General features: G+C 41.6%; 1 protein-coding gene across 1 annotated transcript; it reads left to right on the forward strand.

Annotated features, from left to right (window-relative positions):
- Nucleotides 1-942: 942 nt before the first annotated feature.
- helt (helt bHLH transcription factor) lies at nt 943-2,534 on the forward strand. The gene is made up of 4 exons (XM_067250387.1): nt 943-969; nt 1,591-1,695; nt 1,848-1,944; nt 2,059-2,534. The coding sequence occupies exons 1-4, from the start codon at nt 943-945 to the stop codon at nt 2,532-2,534; spliced, it is 705 nt and encodes a 234-aa protein (XP_067106488.1).
- Nucleotides 2,535-16,899: the final 14,365 nt, after the last annotated feature.

The raw sequence follows: 16,899 nt of genomic DNA on the forward strand, positions 1-16,899 counted from the left end.
TCACGCCAGCTGGATTATTCTTTATTTCTCTTCTCTATTCTTCCACAGCATTATTAAAATTTAGGCCAATGAAAACTATTCTCTCGACTGAATAGACATTTTCTTATAGGATAATAGGATACAAATTGAGCCTCTCCAAAGAGTCGCCAGTTGTGGGTAACCCTCGTGTGCCAAAGATGGCTGGAGACGCTGTCCGTGACGCAGGCGACGCTCGTGTGCCAGGGCTAATCACACACCTGCCGAAGACTCCAAAAAATAAAGAATGTAAACAAAAAGCTTGCCATCTCTCATAAAAGATGAACGTGTCACCAAGTCGTGTGAGAAACGCTGAGAACAAACGGGGGGGACTCAGTCTCCAAAGATCTCCCCTGAACTCGGCGGAACAGCCTATTAAAGGCTTACTTAATTACTCTAATGACACTGGACAGGCCTTAAAAATCAGACGAGGCTTGGATGAAAGTTAAGATCGCTTGCTGGGATTTGTAAACAGGCGATCGTGTGAGAAACGCGAATTGGAAGAAAGAGGGTTCTTTTTTCGGCGGCTTTGTTTTCACTGCGCGCACTGCGCCCTGTTGGATAGGGCGAACCCAACGCTCAGTTCACATTTCCCGCCTGGGTTGTTACTATGCAAATAATATTCTAAAAGTAATCACGTGTCTTTTGAACAGCCACGTGGATTAACAAAGCAGGTTTGCCCCCCTGTGAGCCCATGGCTTCAGGTTTTTACTATTTCTTTTACTGATCCTTAATGCACACATTTAACGAAAGCTTGCCTATTATCCTGTGGAATAATTTACACCATGAATGGCCAGCACGCAGGGATGATTGCTCTATAAAGGGGAATGCTCCCACTCAGTGTTCAGTCTTTCTAGTCAGTCAGTAGAACTCCACGACTCTCCGCGTCTTCATTGAAACATTTTTGTATCAAAACCTTTTCACCCAATGGCATCCAAAATGAAGGACAGAAAGGTATGCGCTCTTTCCGCGCGCTCTTGCGAAACGATAGTGTGTACATATAATGAATTTACATGGCTGAATGAATGAATTTACATAGAATATAGCTACCTATTTTGAGTGTTAGTTTGATATTTTGTTATCTGCAAATGTTGGCTTCTCTGCCATGGATGATTTTCTGAGTTTAGAAACACGAAAAGGATCTCGACAACCGCGTTGAGTTATAATTTTTCATGTCCAAAACTCATGGGCTTCTTTAAATAATTATGTTGCAATAGTCACTTAATTGACAAATATATGTGATCCTGTATCTTAACCTACTCCGCTTATGCATGGGAAACAAGACTCCGTGCCAATAAAGTAATACCGCTAGACCAGTTGCGCACGGGTGCACCAAAGCGCAGCGCACCACGATCTGATATCTAATCCACAACTATGTAACTCACCACGGATGCACCAAGGCGCACTACTATACGCTGTAGTACTAATTTAATATATTTGTGCTGTCTTTTTCCTCTCATACACATATCTCTGTAAGAGGGGAATTTGTTTAATCTGAATTCGCGTTAGGTATAGGCTACTGTAGCCCACTTTAAGTGTATTTTACTAACCCGTTGTGCGTTCTCAACTTCACAGAGAACTCCAATTTCCCACAAAGTGATAGAAAAAAGGCGACGGGACCGAATCAACCGCTGCCTCAACGAACTTGGAAAAACTGTCCCAATGGCTCTTGCTAAACAGGTAGGCTTCTTCTTTTACATACACATTTTAATGAGATGTTGTGGCGTTGTAGTAGGATGTTTTAAGCGTCTTGACGTTGTTTATTGGTTTGATTGTTTGTGGTTATGACCACAGGGCAAAGTTTTTACATGTGTTTCCGTTTGGATTGATAGAACTCGGGGAAACTTGAGAAGGCAGAAATTCTGGAGATGACTGTGCAGTATCTACGTGCGCTCCACTCCGCAGACTTTCCCCGTGGAAGAGAAAAAGGTAGGCCTACGTTATTTTGCGCACATAACAGCCCCTACATCTCAGCACCACACAAAGTCTCGTAAATGATGGTAAGCATGCTGTGCTAATCATACCTATCTTTACTTAATTCAGGTGAACTGCTCGCAGAGTTCGCGAACTACTTCCACTACGGCTATCACGAATGTATGAAGAACCTGGTGCACTACCTCACCACAGAGGAGAGGGTAGAAACCAAAGACATCAAGTACGCGCGGATTATAGCTTTCCTCCAGTCTAAATCCCGGGCAGTCACTGAGCCCATCTTCGGATCCGTGGGAACTCTGCCGGACCCCGCAGATTTTCTGGGCCAGTTGCACTCATCCCCGGAACACCAGAGCCTTAGCCCCTGTGAATCCATGTTCCAGCAGAGCCCACCGGGACATTTCCCATGGCACACCTCAGGGCGCAGTCCCACTATCACGTATCCAACAGTGCCATTATCCTCTCCGACGCAACAGCATGGCGGCTACTTGTCGCCCGTGCAGGGACTTGACCATCACTATTTCAACTTTATTGGCCACTCACATGCGAATGCGTTCAGTTTGCACACTGCGCAACATGCTTTGTAAATATTATCAGCGTTTATAAATTGTCGTTATTTATGTAGACTAGCTTATGTAATGAAACAGCTGAATGTGAATATTTGAATGAAATAAATATTTCTTTTCAACAGATATTATATCATTTTCCATGTCATTTTTCTAGTCTATCTCGTCCATGTTGATTTTATCAAGATAATAGCTGTAGTATTACATGTGAATGGATCGCTCACAGTCATATTAAACTTAAGTCCTTGACTTCAAAGCGAAACTAACTTCAACTTCAATTTTTGGAGGCATGTATTTCTTTTTAGGTTACTAAATAATTACTGATCAATAGAAAAACACAAAAAGCCTATTAATTTTGGCAACGTTTCAGTATGGCTACCCAGGCTCCATCCGTTTCTTTGTAGGTCGGATGTGGACCTAACTACAGGCAACTTGTGTGACAAATGCAAGACAGTTCTTTACAGTAAAACATAACATAAATAAATACGCTGTTGTCTCATCGATAACAGAGTTTCTGAGCTGAAGACATAATCAGCATCTTCTGGATAGTCAGTTGGACACCATCATTTATGACAGGCTATGTCCTGGCTGATCCATTCATAACAGACACAATACTGCAACCCCGCATACGGTGTTATCTTGACAGATCTAAACAGAATGCAAATAAAATTGGCAGCGTTCTCTCACCAAACGAAGTAAGCCCCCTTGGATAGGATTAGTTGTGGATTTCAACAGCCAACGACAGAACAGTTTTTTTAAGATCCGTGGGCACTGGTCAGTTCCACCTATATTTAAATATCAGGTCACGAGATTCCTTCACAGATAGCTAATTCATATAGAAAATCTCTTTAACATGGAGAAGGAGAGGCAGACAATGTTTTACAGGGGCCTATCATTGCCCCCCTCAACCAACTTAAACAAGCTTGTTCTTACACAGGCCATTCATCCTCACCCATTAAATTAAAGGCTGTTAGAAAGAATTGAAACATTTTGCATGTATTAAGCCATCAAGGAAACACAGTTGGATTTGTTTCATATTGGTGGTTAAGGTAGTTAAATTGTCAACTTGTAAAACATTTGTCATTCAGGCCAGAAATGCATTGCAGGGTAACAGATGAATTAGGAGAATCCATTAAAAAAAGTTTAGAGATGGGAAAATGGAAGAGCATTAGAGATAAAATGTAAAGGGGGAAATATGATAAGGAACCCAACACCGCTGCCAGCAGGCACAAAAACATAAACATGGTTAACTATTCATGGTCGTGAAGAGGAGAAAGGTGAGAAATGATTTGAATAGGAAAAGACAGGCCACAATGGTAAGATTTTGAGCTTTTTGCTTTTTAAGCATTTGAATAAGGACACACTCAGTCATGCCGTTTAATGCCTACAAAATATCCAGAGATACTAAGACATTCTATAATATAAAATGATATCATATATTCTTCAACAACTGCAAACAAATCAGCCTTTACATTTAATTTAAGACTATGATCTTTTCTCCTCTGGCTGGTCACCTTCACAGTCCAGTCAACCTTCTGTCAATTAGAGTCTGAGAAAGCCAAAGGAAAAGACGGCTGCTATGTTGTCTGACTTTACCTCACATGAGAAAATGTCATTTTGACAGAAAAAAAAGCAGATTTTGTCAAGCTGGTTCCTTATAGGTGGCTCTCTTCTCTCTCAATAACGGGACTAATCTTGTCCCCTGTCTGTCTTTCTTTAAGTAAGTTGTATGGTGTTGATTCGCAAGAGTGTGTGGAGAAAAGAGAGGTGAGAAAAGAAAAGGGTGAACCTCTGAGTGTTTTTTGGGGCTGGGGGTCCTCCATTGTGGGGTGTCTGAATGGGGGACAATCTCTGGTTCCTTGGGTTTCATCCTTGAGCGACCCCGAAGAAACATGATCAGGCCCATCAAAGATGCTGCGGAAGACGGGAAAGGGGGCAGGGGGGGCGCTGTGTTACTCTCCTCTCAGGCCTGGCTCTCTCTCCCCTCTTCTCTGCACCGCTCACTGAGCCTGGGGGCTGGATCACCCTGTGGTCATTAACCCCCCGGTTTTTATACCCGCTAACAAACATCATCATCCAAAACTCAGTCATGTAAACTGATGTTCACACGCATATAAACAAACACATCCACACTCAACCTGAAGACATTCATACAAGTGTTGGATGTGTCCTGTGTGTGGAATGATGGATGGATGCATAGATGGACAGATAGATGGGTGGATGGGTGCATAAACAACATTAATGGCCTCACCAGCTACTGACTAAGACAGAAAGAAAGAATGAAAGAAAGGCTGTGGCAGTGCAGAATAAAAGTGTTAATACGATGAAAGGAGAGGTCTTTGAAGGAATACTTGGACCCCAACTGCCCAATATTAGTTTAAATCCCCTCTCTAAAGACAGTGTTTAGTGTGGAATAAAGACTCATGTGCAGTCAGATAAGAAAGCACAACGCATGAATAATAATAAATCAAGCAGGAAAAAAAGAACCACAGCATTGTTTATTGTCATGTTAACCCTATCTCAGTGAGTGAGCTTTGAATATCCTGCTGGTTAGAAATTGTTTATCCTTTGAAATTCATATCACACAATACATTCTCTCAGCTTTCCAGTTTTATAGGAATATTGAATCAAAACAGTCACAGTTTTTAAATTTAACAAGTCAATAGCCAAGCCAAGTAGTCGATTTTGCTGATGATTTTGACATTACTTTGTTGAGTTTGGAAAGTATTTATTTGATTGAATATTCCTTTAATTACTTAAAAACAAAAACACATTTTACTCTCTGGAAACCAAAGGTATTTTTTTATTCTAGTGTATGTTTTTAGGTGTGAATGTTTATTTAACTCTTTGCCTTTTAGCAGTTTTCTCTAGTTTTTGTTACTCAAGTTTAGTCAGTACTTAGGTTTATAATCTTAAAGAACTAAATATTTAATGTTTACCCCTCATTCACTGCATTCAATGACATCAGACAGCTGTTAACTTCCCTCTTTTCAAGGTGAGAAAACACATGATCTCGTTGATAAAGCGATGGCAATGAAAATGGCTAATGGCAAAGATTCCAGAACATTTAAAATTGTATTCACTTATTTCTTTATCGATATTTGTATATATACATAAAAAATTAAATACAAACATAATTATATAATATAAACATGCAAATAGTGCGTGTAGAATATACAGCAGAAGTTCAAGGATCAGAAGTTAATAGGTCCAACCGTATTTCAGTAGTCAGAGTCAAATAACAGTCTCATATTTACAAGGCACAGCACAGCATAAAGTAACCGCATAATCAAGACCACACAACGGCCCGCTAATATCCCACCCAGTACAGAATTCAAGGAGCACTTATCAGGGATTGAATAAAATGAAGCAAATGTATTTATAACTGACCGGCTTCAAAAAACATCCAACATATAAATTCCATCACACAAATGCAAACATTAGTATTACTCGTGTGCATGTGTGTGGCCTCGTATGAATCAGGGTCTTGCTTGAGTTTCCCTGACCTTCTGAACGTATCTTCCCACTTTGACAGAAGTTCTGTCCGCAACCATGTCCAGCAGACGGTTAAGTTTACTGGAGTCCCATGGCAGATTGGCAGTGCTTTTTCTTCACAGGGCAGCGTTTGGCATGCTTGGTGTTAGGACTGGGAGAAGTGCCAAAGAAGCGGCGAAAACCAAAACCCACTGTCTTGGGTTGGTAATCAAAGTCCTCAGAAGGGGACAGCGGATTCCCAACACACACCCCTCCTTCAAATCGAACCCATGAAAAGACAGTGTATGTGTGTGTGTGTTTGTGCATGTGTGTATGTGTGAGAGAGACTGATGCAGAATATAAGAGAGAAAGAGGGGGCAACCATGTCCACTTCACAGATAGATGAACACCACTATCTCACAGGGTTTAAGGACTCCCCCTCCTCCGCTTGGCTCCTCTTTTCCACCCCCTTCCTCCTCCCCAATTCACCAACAATGACAAATCTTGGCAGCAAACTCAGCGCATGTAAGCAAGTTTCCCATAGAAGAAAAGCTGCACCAACAGCCATCTTAGTGCCTTGGCACAGACTCAGAAGAATGGGACACACTGTAAGAAAACATGAATGGAGTCTGTATAAAAACATGTAAACAACATTTAACTGTCTTGAACTGGAGGCATGGAGTACAATAACTAAACTAATCTATACTTTTTAATGAGAAATTTGAAATTATGATTTGTTTGTACACATCTAACCCTAAAGTTTGAATCTTCCTTTTCCAAAGCACAAACTTCTCAGAAGTCTAAATTGAAAGTTTAGGAAACAAAACATTTGGGAGAATTTACATAGAAGGCAAACCGTGCTTCATTCAGTATACTAGCCAATACGGTTGTCTTCTTAAGTGTCTCCCAGCCCCCTCTGTGCCCTTGTGGGATGAGGGCTTTACCTTTTCGCAGTTGGCACGACCTGCAATGTCTCACCAGCGCTCCCAACCCTAAACGCCACCAGATTATGCAAATTCATGGAGATGTCCTATTCAGCAGAACCTCCATTTAGGGCAGCCACTGAGATATTAGTGCCACAAAATGAATAGACAGAAATAAAGGAGGGCAACATTACAAAGGGGAGAAGCAAATACAAGGGGGTCATAGACAAATGGGAATTGTACATAAACAAAAACACTGTTTATTTTAGGAGCATATCTTAAACAGACAATATGTGTAGTTTTGGTCTATGTACAACTGGAGAATATGTGCAGTTGCCAGTGGTCTATGACTTCTTCTCTATGTATACAAAGCTTCCAAACTTGATTTGATCCAAAACTCCCAAATGTCACGAATCTAGACCAAAGAGGAGAGGAGCAAATGAGGAGATGATAATGGAAATGGCCCAACAAGTGTGCAATTTATAATTGAAAAATCCTGCCTTCAAGCTTGGAGGGAGAAAAAGTAACAAACAAGGGCTTTGTTATTCATGGGAAAAAAAGAGCAGTCCTTGTTAATTTGCACAATTAAGGCATCATTTGCCAAGTTCAGCGATTTATTGCCCATTGTTCTTGGAGACAAAAGGTTGGAAAAGCGATCATCAGATCATGTCTCCTTAGCATGCTGAGAATGGCTTAGGTTATCTTGTGCACAAACAACAAGGGCCACTTGTGTCACAAGCACAGACAGTGTGACATTGGAAAATTGCACGAGATAAATCAGGTGATTTTTCATGGTAGTAAGACAAAAGAGGTCCTTCACAGCCCAGAGAATTGAACTGAAAACATTCTAGTTCCTGTGTGAATTTGTCAAAGGATTTGTGTGTCAAGAAAACTGAAATATAATACCTTTTGAATAATTTCACAAGAAATAGCTCATAGACTGTCAGAATTCAAGATCATTGCCTTTTTTGTCACAGGCTAATGGCGTTAAGTTCAAAAACAGCAATAAATTATTCATATTTTAGGAAATAATTTCTCACATCAATCCATATTCTAGACCCCGAATCAGATGAGTAAATACTAGTCACTTCAGCATTAAGTTTGTCCTGATGAAGTATGTCTGTTACCTAGACAACCCATCACCGTTTCCCTTATCAGTCTCTTCCCCAAGACACAAGTCTCTCAAACAACCCATTAAAAGACTCAACATGAGATTAAAATTAATGTATTGAATGAAAAGTATTTGTATTCCTTTTATTTTATGTAATTGTTGTTGTTGTGGACATGAAGGGAGTTGAGGAAGGGAGCATTATCAAGACGAAATCCAAACTGTTGCCACACAGTTGTCTAGAATGTCATCGGATGCTTTCACATTCAGATTTCCTTCAGTTGAACTAAGGTGCCTAGAACACACTAGGGCAGTTAGATTTCTTAAAAGGATGTGATTTGTGTGTGAGTGAGTGAGTGTGTGTGTGTGTGTGTGTGTGTGTGTGTGTGTGTGTGTGTGTGTGTGTGTGTGTGTGTGTGTGTGTGTGTGTGTGTGTGTGTGTGTGTGTGGGTGTGACATGGTCAGTCCCAGCAGAAGAACCTGATAAAATCACCATGCCAGTCAAATCTCTTAGGGGCCCTGAAGAAAAAGCAGACAAAACCTAGTGGCCCTAATATGTTCTCTGTGCGCTTGGCTGGACCTGTGAGGGGCGGTGACCAGGGTAACCTGCGTCCGCACAGTACACGCCCTTTGTCTCCCAAGAAACGTCGGCCACTCCTCTGCGTTTAGTTTCGGCCAGGCGACGACTGCAAGGACCAGTGTGGGATGGACAGGTCACCGTGAGGTCACAATCTGGGGAGCCAATCAGGCGGAAAAAAACAAAGCAGATATTAGGGTGTCAACGAAGTAAGAGGCAAGCGGCTTGAGGTCTTCATCGTGGCTGCACACACAGTCACTCGCAGTGCTCTGTCAATGCACGGGGTTTTTTTTGGTTTTGTTTGTTTATGTGTGCTGGTGTGTGCACGTGTTTGATGTGTAAAGTCCTTGATTGGGAATGAGAATAGTAACCTAAAGAGGTGACTTCCAGCTGCTTGCGAAGGCGTGGCTCATGAAGGCCAGCTTCTTGTTTGCTATAATCTATTTAGTCAACACAGCCTCTTGTCTGCAATTGATACATTCGGAGTCTCCTCTGAACCCAAAGTATATGATTAAGCCTACAGAGAAGAGAAAGAAAAATGTGTCAAAATAATGATACACCTCTGTCTGACACTAATTATTTGCATATTGCAAACACAGCCATCAATGTTGATGGTATGGCAGTTATTATAAGGTCATGTTTCTTCAAATTTGCCATTTATCCAAATCTTGTTTATCCAATACATATATTTTTATTTTGTGTTCAGAGGAGAGTGGTATATTGCATCACTGTGTGTGTGGTGGTGAAGTGTTAGGTTGAGAGAAGGTCAAGGAGGTCATGACCTCTCTGTAACCATCCCAGCAGGACACTGACGTGGAACATCACACCACTAGTAACATAGGAGAACTGGTCATGGCTGCACACACACACAAACAAACACACACACACACACAGACAAACGCACACATGCACAGCTGCATATAATGACGCAAACCTCCTTCTGTCAGCTACACCACTACTCTACAGATCATGGTCAGGGAGTGGAGTTCAGGACTAGGGGTGAGGGGTCATGAACTCTTTGACCATTTTGTGGTTGCCACAGCATGGAACCTCTGTTCCAACTGCACCCAAAAGACCACAGCAAGGCTAGGAGTCAACTTGAAACAACATACTCACGTAAGTTTAAAACAACCACGCATATTAAACATCAGCATTGTCATGCTCTCTCTCTGAATTAAATTGGTGTAAACACAATCAGTTACAGTTATAGAAAGTTTGTTTAGTCTGTCATTGATTGTTGATTCTTGGATCTAAGTAAGCTTATCGCGATGGAAGACTACTTGATAGGCAGTTTGAGGAACTTTTTTTTCCATCGCTGCATGAGAAAGGTTTTACACTTTTGCTTTGTAAGTTTATTGGGGCCAATGTAAATTTTACCATTGCTGTACTAAACAAACTGTATTTCCATATTATCATCTTTGGACATCAATCACAATCTCTTCCTTTATTTCTTTTTTCATGTCTTGAAATTTCTTCGTGTCTATCCTTTTCTCCAATGTCCATCTTTGTGAGGACAATATATTATTGGCTACGTTATTCAGGAAAAACACCTGAAAAACGAAAGTTTTTTTGTCAGTTTCTACTTGTTGGCAAAACAATTAGGAGTTTTCGACATTATTCTCATAGGGCATCTGGGGCAAGCAATGTGTGTTTGTGAGTGTGTGTGTGTCTGTAAGTGGATGCAGCAACCATTGCCAAATCAACCAAATCTCAAACAGGTGGCAGAGAGGGGATGAGAAAAAAAGAGAGAGAGAGAGTGTGTGTCTGTAGTTGTGCCTGTAAACACAAAAAACGATTCAAATATTAAGCAGTACAACTTGCCAGTGAGAAGTATTTACTGCTTTAGTTAGTCCAGGAGTAAGATAACTCACTTATCACTCTTTTAAGTCAAGTTGAGGAGGAAACAATGTAGATGCACATTTTGTGTTTTAAATGGTTTTGTCCCTGTCTCTGATTGGGCTCTCAATTTGAAGGGATAGTGTGTGTGTGTGTGTGTGTATGGGGGGTAGAGCTAGGAGCCTCAGGACAGAAAGACTTGTGAGTTGGTGGGTGGGGAGGTTCTGTTTTCATCCTGGGGAGGGGTGGAGAGGGGGATCAGTAAGGAAGTGCAGAAAGGATGTTTCTCTTTCTCTGACTCTGGGAGAACGTATGAGGCCAGGGTGTTCCGACGCTTCTTTTTATCTGTTTCTCAGAGGCTCTGCTGATCCCTGTGGAACCAAACAGTTGCAAATGCCAGAGTGTGTGTGTGTGTGTGTGTGTGTGTGTGTGTGTATTTGTGTGTTTGTATGTGTAAGACTGATAGTCTTCTCTCTCCCCATCCCTGCAGCTGCAGCTCAGCGGATTAGACGTCATCCACAAGGCAACATTACACAACTAGCCTTTGAACAAAAGTCATGGCTACTATTAATGATATGGTAATCCTTAATGGAGCTACCTCCCAGTAGTGATTATGCTGACATGGGAATGTCCGAAAGTCTTGGACACAACACTCCCTCAACAACACTGTGGCTATTGTTACTAGGCCTGGTCTGAGGCCTGCGTTAACTTCTACCATAACACACAACTATCAATCCCCCCCTCCCTCAGAACACACGTAAGACACATATACACACACTGACTGCCTCCTGCTTCCCCACACCCTTCCCTAGTCCCCTCTATCACCCTATGAATAAAAATAAAAAACAGAAATGGAAAGAGAAAGAAAGTGAAAGAGGATGGGGAGGGGCAAAGTGTCTTGGCAAGGATCAACCAGGGGATTTCTCTCTATGTGGTTCCCACACACACACACACACACACACACACATTTACACACACACACACACACACACACGACACTGCTTCCTTCACCCACTATGGACCACACAATTCAAGGAATATGTGTGGTCTATTCAAGGAACATGCCAACATAGATATAGGAAAACTCAGTCACTCTTCCTCCACTGTGCTGAGAGAAGGAGCTCTGTTTGCCTTCCCAGGTCACAGTAGGGCTAACCCTATAAACCTGGGCTTTTAAATACCAATTACCCCCTACTGATACACTAATACCCCTTTCCAACCCCACTCTCTCATTTTCAGTCACTGGTTCACTCTCCATTTCCCGAAATAAGCTAATGCCAGTTAGACAATTCTAAGAATACAGCACACATTCTACCAACAGGGTACAATAATAAAATGGACAAGCTAACAGTGAAAAACAAATGGAAAAGACTGAAATATATAAAAACACAATTTATCCTTTGTGTTTCCTGTCAGCTCTGACAAAGCTATAGTATTTACAGGTTAAGCTATTCCAATACAAACCAGAAGGTGTCATCAAAGCCAATGGCCCGGAATTTAAAACCAAAGAATCCAACGACAGATTATATACAATATTATGATCAACATAACCTTGTTTGTTTCATAGTCTTACACTCCACACTTGAAACCTGGCTAAAAGGTTACAAAGTCCCTTCGAATGGACTTTAAAAGGAGGATTTGGCTGGTTGGTTTGCTAGAGGGTAAATCTGGTACAGTAATACATTGTGTGAGTTCCTTTCCAAAGAGAGCAAGTGAGGCGTATTCCAAAATCGCTTAGATCAAATTTATAACGTTTTAACCATCCCCTTGGAACAGCGGTGTGTAAAGCGACTGTCCCAGCTTGACTGAAATGTCAAAGTTGAGGAGAACCAGGCGGAAAGGGAGGGTGGAAATACCACACAGGGACTGACACTGGGATCAACTCGATTGAAATGATTTTGCATTTTGTCACTTTGAATAAAAATGAGATCGCTAGACAGTGAAGCGGTATGATTAGCAAGATTCTTAAGTCCCTCTGAGTCTCAGGAGGGCCTTTCTCTCTTTCTCTACTGCGAGAAGAAAAGTCCTCTTTCTCTCTTTTCACCAATCCCTTGGTACCCCTGCTTTTTCCTCCCTGTTGGTATTACAAAATCCCCATTGAAAAAAATCCTTGTCACCTGTCAACTAAGCCAGGCTGGTTTTCTAGATCTTTATCCTACACGCACACACACACACACATAAACACTGACTCCCAACCCCCCTCTTATTTATGCACATATCCTCTCATTCATACACATTGATACAAACACAACCACAAATCCCAAACACACACACACCCTCCCATGCTCGCACACTAAAACCACATGTCTTAGAGCTGTTACTATAGCTGTTTAAAATTCATTACCCTGTTCACTTTAAGAAACGTTTACACATGGGGTAGTTTTTTGGGGCAAATCTCAGGGGTGGTGCAAGTTGACCCTGGGTTCCATGGGTGTTGAAACCTACCTCAAATCTCAATGGGCTGAACCTTGCAGAAATGGGTTTCATCATTCCAACAATTGTTGGTGGTCAAAGTAACAAAAAAACGGTCTAAAAGTTAGACCAAAAAGTGAGTTATAGTTTGCCCTTTTGTGATTTATCATTACCTTGTGAACTGTTTCGTAGACTAGGCTATTGAATTGTACTTTCTAATTTATTTAGCATTTACATACATGCACCATTAAAGTATGCATAGGTGTGAGAGAGAGAACGCGAGAGAGAGAGAGGGAGAGAGAGACAGAGTGAGAGAGAAAGAGGGAGAGAGAGAGAGAGAGAGAAAGAGAGAGAGAGAGAGAGAGAGGGAGAGAGGGAGAGAGGGAGAGAGAGAGAGAGAGAGAGAGAGAGAGAGAGAGAGAGAGAGAGAGAGAGAGAGAGAGAGAGAGAGAGAGAGAGAGAGAGAGAGAGAGAGAGAGGGATTGCTTTGTCCCCTAAGCCACCTTAAAGATAGCGGACATTTGAGTCCTGTCCAGCTGCTGTTCAAACTCACTTAGAGACCTCCCATCTGATGGACACAATCTAGGAAGACACGAGTGTGAGTGTGTGTGTGACCAAGACAGCGTTGAGGGTCAGAACAAAGTGTGGTCATCCGACCCCAGTCACTTAGTCAGAGTCCCCAAGACCTCCTGCAGCCGCTGGCCATTGACCCTTCTGACAGGGGCTCAGGAGGTGGATGTCTGGAGCCCCACACATCCAGAGATCAAGGGTCAATCTGCCCTCCACCACGGTCATCACACCAAGATGGACACATAGTCCCTCATCTCTCTATTTAAAGGATAAACATGCATGGTCAATTAGGCAAAAATAATAAGCACATTGCCCATCCAGAAAAGTAGACAGGTTAAGTCATGACAATGATAATGAATAATTAGCATTTACTATAGTGACTTATCAAGTTCATATGAATATAATGACAATGACATGTCTTGACATCCCTTAAAAGTGTTCCTTGATATAAAGATATCTTTTTTATGGGGTTGTTTATTTTGTTATTTTTATATTGTTTATGAGGGTCAGTTATTCGTGTCACAGGCAGGGTAGGTTGTGAATGGAGGACAGAAAAGCACCACAAACATTTACATTTCAGTCAATCATCAATTTAACATCCAAGCTTAACAAATTAGGAGGGTAAGACGATTCACGAAAACGATTTATCTTCCTTATTCTCCTTGGTAAAATGGACTGAGTAAAGTTTGCTTGTTCCACTTCATCCAATTTAAAATCCCTAATCTGTCAAAGACAGGTCGTTCTTCTGAATGCCCTGCCAGGGCTGGATCTCCATCTACACGCGCTTAAATACAAAAAGAGAAGTGCAATATGGGGTAGACACACAGGCAAGGATTGTGACAGTAATTTGAACATTGTAAAGAGACACTTTGATTATTTTAACTCAAATTTTAAAATGTATCTCTTTCTCTTGAGCAAATTATAGGTTTATATGCTTTTGCTTGATTTTGATTTTTCACGTTGATCTATCATTATAAGTGGGATATAACTGTTTTGAGATAAATATCATAAAAGATGACTGAGGAATGTGAATAGCTCAAAATGAACAATTGTAATACGTCTTTGAATGAATGAGAAAATCAGATGTTTGAGTGCCCCCCATGGGAGAGTTTGCATAAAATCAACAATTTTTACAAACAGGATCAGCATTAAAAGAAGGTATTCTATGTAAACTCGATGTTCTTAACTTATCGTTTTGGATGTCCGTGATTAAACGAAACAGAAAAGACTGACAAACGTAGTCCATCCTCTCAACACTCAATGGTTGCTGGAGAGTGACTAACAGACATTTTCAAACAACAACAATGCCAGGACACCATTGGGAGTCCTATGGAGAGAAGCCCTGTCACTCAGACACATCAGTGGCCAGGCATAATGAGATTAGAGAGTTCACATCATTTGACTCTCCCTCCAATGCCCCACCCCGCTCCCCCTTCAACCCCCCTTCTCCTGCTTTTCCCTTCCCTCTCTCTCTCCATGTTTCTCATTTCTGTATTCTCCTTTACCCCCCCCCCCATGCATTTTGCTCTCTAACTCTCAACCCCTTTCCGTCGCTCGCCCTACCTCCCTAACGCTTTCTCGGTTCCCACTCCATCCTTCCAGCGTTCCCCACTGACAGTGTGTCTCCAGGTTTACCTGATTGGTCACGGGGATTTCTCTAGCTCTGAACCAGTGGCTCTCAGGCCTACACAGCCTACACTCGTGTGTGTGTGTGTGTGTGTGTGTGTGAGAGAGAGTCGACCATGGCCGTTCCCCCAACACCACCGCCTTGACCACAGGGAAGAGTCACACACACAACTCCTTGGCAGTCACACTCTTTCACACACACACACACACACACACACACACACACACACACACACACACACACACACAAACACACAGTTCTTTGACTCACGGTATCCCAGACTGTTTCTTTCCCCTTTATGAAAAACAGCCTAACAAAGGGACCAAAGACTAGAGGGAAACTCTGTCATTGTTCCATTAAAAAACAAAGTTAAAAAGTTGCAGTTCATGCCATATAGCAACAGCATTATTTCTTATTTTTCTTTGGTTTTATACACACATACAGGATAAAGGGGATATCAGGAACAGGAGACGAATACTCTCAGAAACAGGTCAAAATTAAGTCCTGTAAAGCAACAAAACAAAAATAATGATGTGTGAATCCTGTCTGAGGTATTCTTATTTCATTCTAAAAGTAGAATTGACAGCTATGGGTGGACTGACGTTCTACCTATCCATGACCTCAGGAGGCCGCCTGATGAGGGAGGAACAGAGGGAGGTTGTGAAGATAACTGTTGATAGTTGTGTGTGAGTGTGTCTGTGTGAGGACTCTTTGCTGTGGTTCCAGACAGGGATAAACTCAGTTAAGTCTTCTAGTCTAACACCTGCAGCTCACAGCTATGATCCTAAACCGGCTCAAAATGCTAATTCACTGTAGCACACCCGACCTCTCCTGACAAGCTGTGTCAACCAGTCCTAACAAATGGGGATCGGAGTCTCAGGGGGGTGGGGGTCGGAGGGAGAGGGGGCACAGTGATCTCTAACATTTTCCAGGGGCCCCTTTGAATCTCTCTGCTTACTAAAAGTGGTATATATACAATATATGACATCACACAATGTTTACACTTTACTCGTCGACTTACTTAAAGTATTTAATGCTGCTGACCACTTGTTACCCCTGATCCAACTTTGTGTAATGCGACTATAATCCAACTTTGCTGGTTGCAAATATTCAGTCACCCATTCAGACCATAAGGACTTACCTGAGGGCTAAGATTTGTACATTTGCACCTGTCGCTTGCCGGATTCAACTCTCTAAAAACAATAGAGAGAGAATTAAATAAATAAATAAATGCAAATATTAACGTGTGCATGTTTTTGTGATGCTTTATTACTCCTCAAAATAAAGGAAAGCAGACACATTTGAATAGGATAAATGCTTTTTGTAGTAAGCTACTTTGCTGATTTTAACTGTTTAACTGTTTTTGTCTCAGTAAGCTCCTACCGGTAATGTTTTGACATCGACATAAACTGTTCATTTCATGGTAAAAGTGCGCCACCGCGTGGTTATCTATTCAACAGGACCGGTGATATTTGAAACACACCTAGTTGCGCTTGTTTGCGTATAAATCCTGTCCTATCAGAATCAGAATCAGAATCAGAATCAGAAAGGGATTTATTCGCCATGAAAGTTTGCACAGACAAGGAATTTGCTTTGGCAGGAAGGTGCATACAATAAACATATACCTAAAATTTAAATATGTGGACTATCCACCAAAGGTTCAATGAACAGTGACACCAGCCTGACCTAAACTCGACCTTCATTTAAGAAACGCTATCATTATCTTGTTAGGTATATTCATTAAGGCACCTGCCTTTTAAACATAGGCTAAGGCCACAGAGAGACTTGCAAATGTTATAGCCTACTTAATATTTACGCTGACTGGGGAAGTCAACGCGTGGAAGTACCAATAATTACTT

The sequence above is a fragment of the Osmerus mordax genome, chromosome 14, assembly GCF_038355195.1.
Source record: "Osmerus mordax isolate fOsmMor3 chromosome 14, fOsmMor3.pri, whole genome shotgun sequence".
Taxonomy (NCBI): domain Eukaryota; kingdom Metazoa; phylum Chordata; class Actinopteri; order Osmeriformes; family Osmeridae; genus Osmerus; species Osmerus mordax.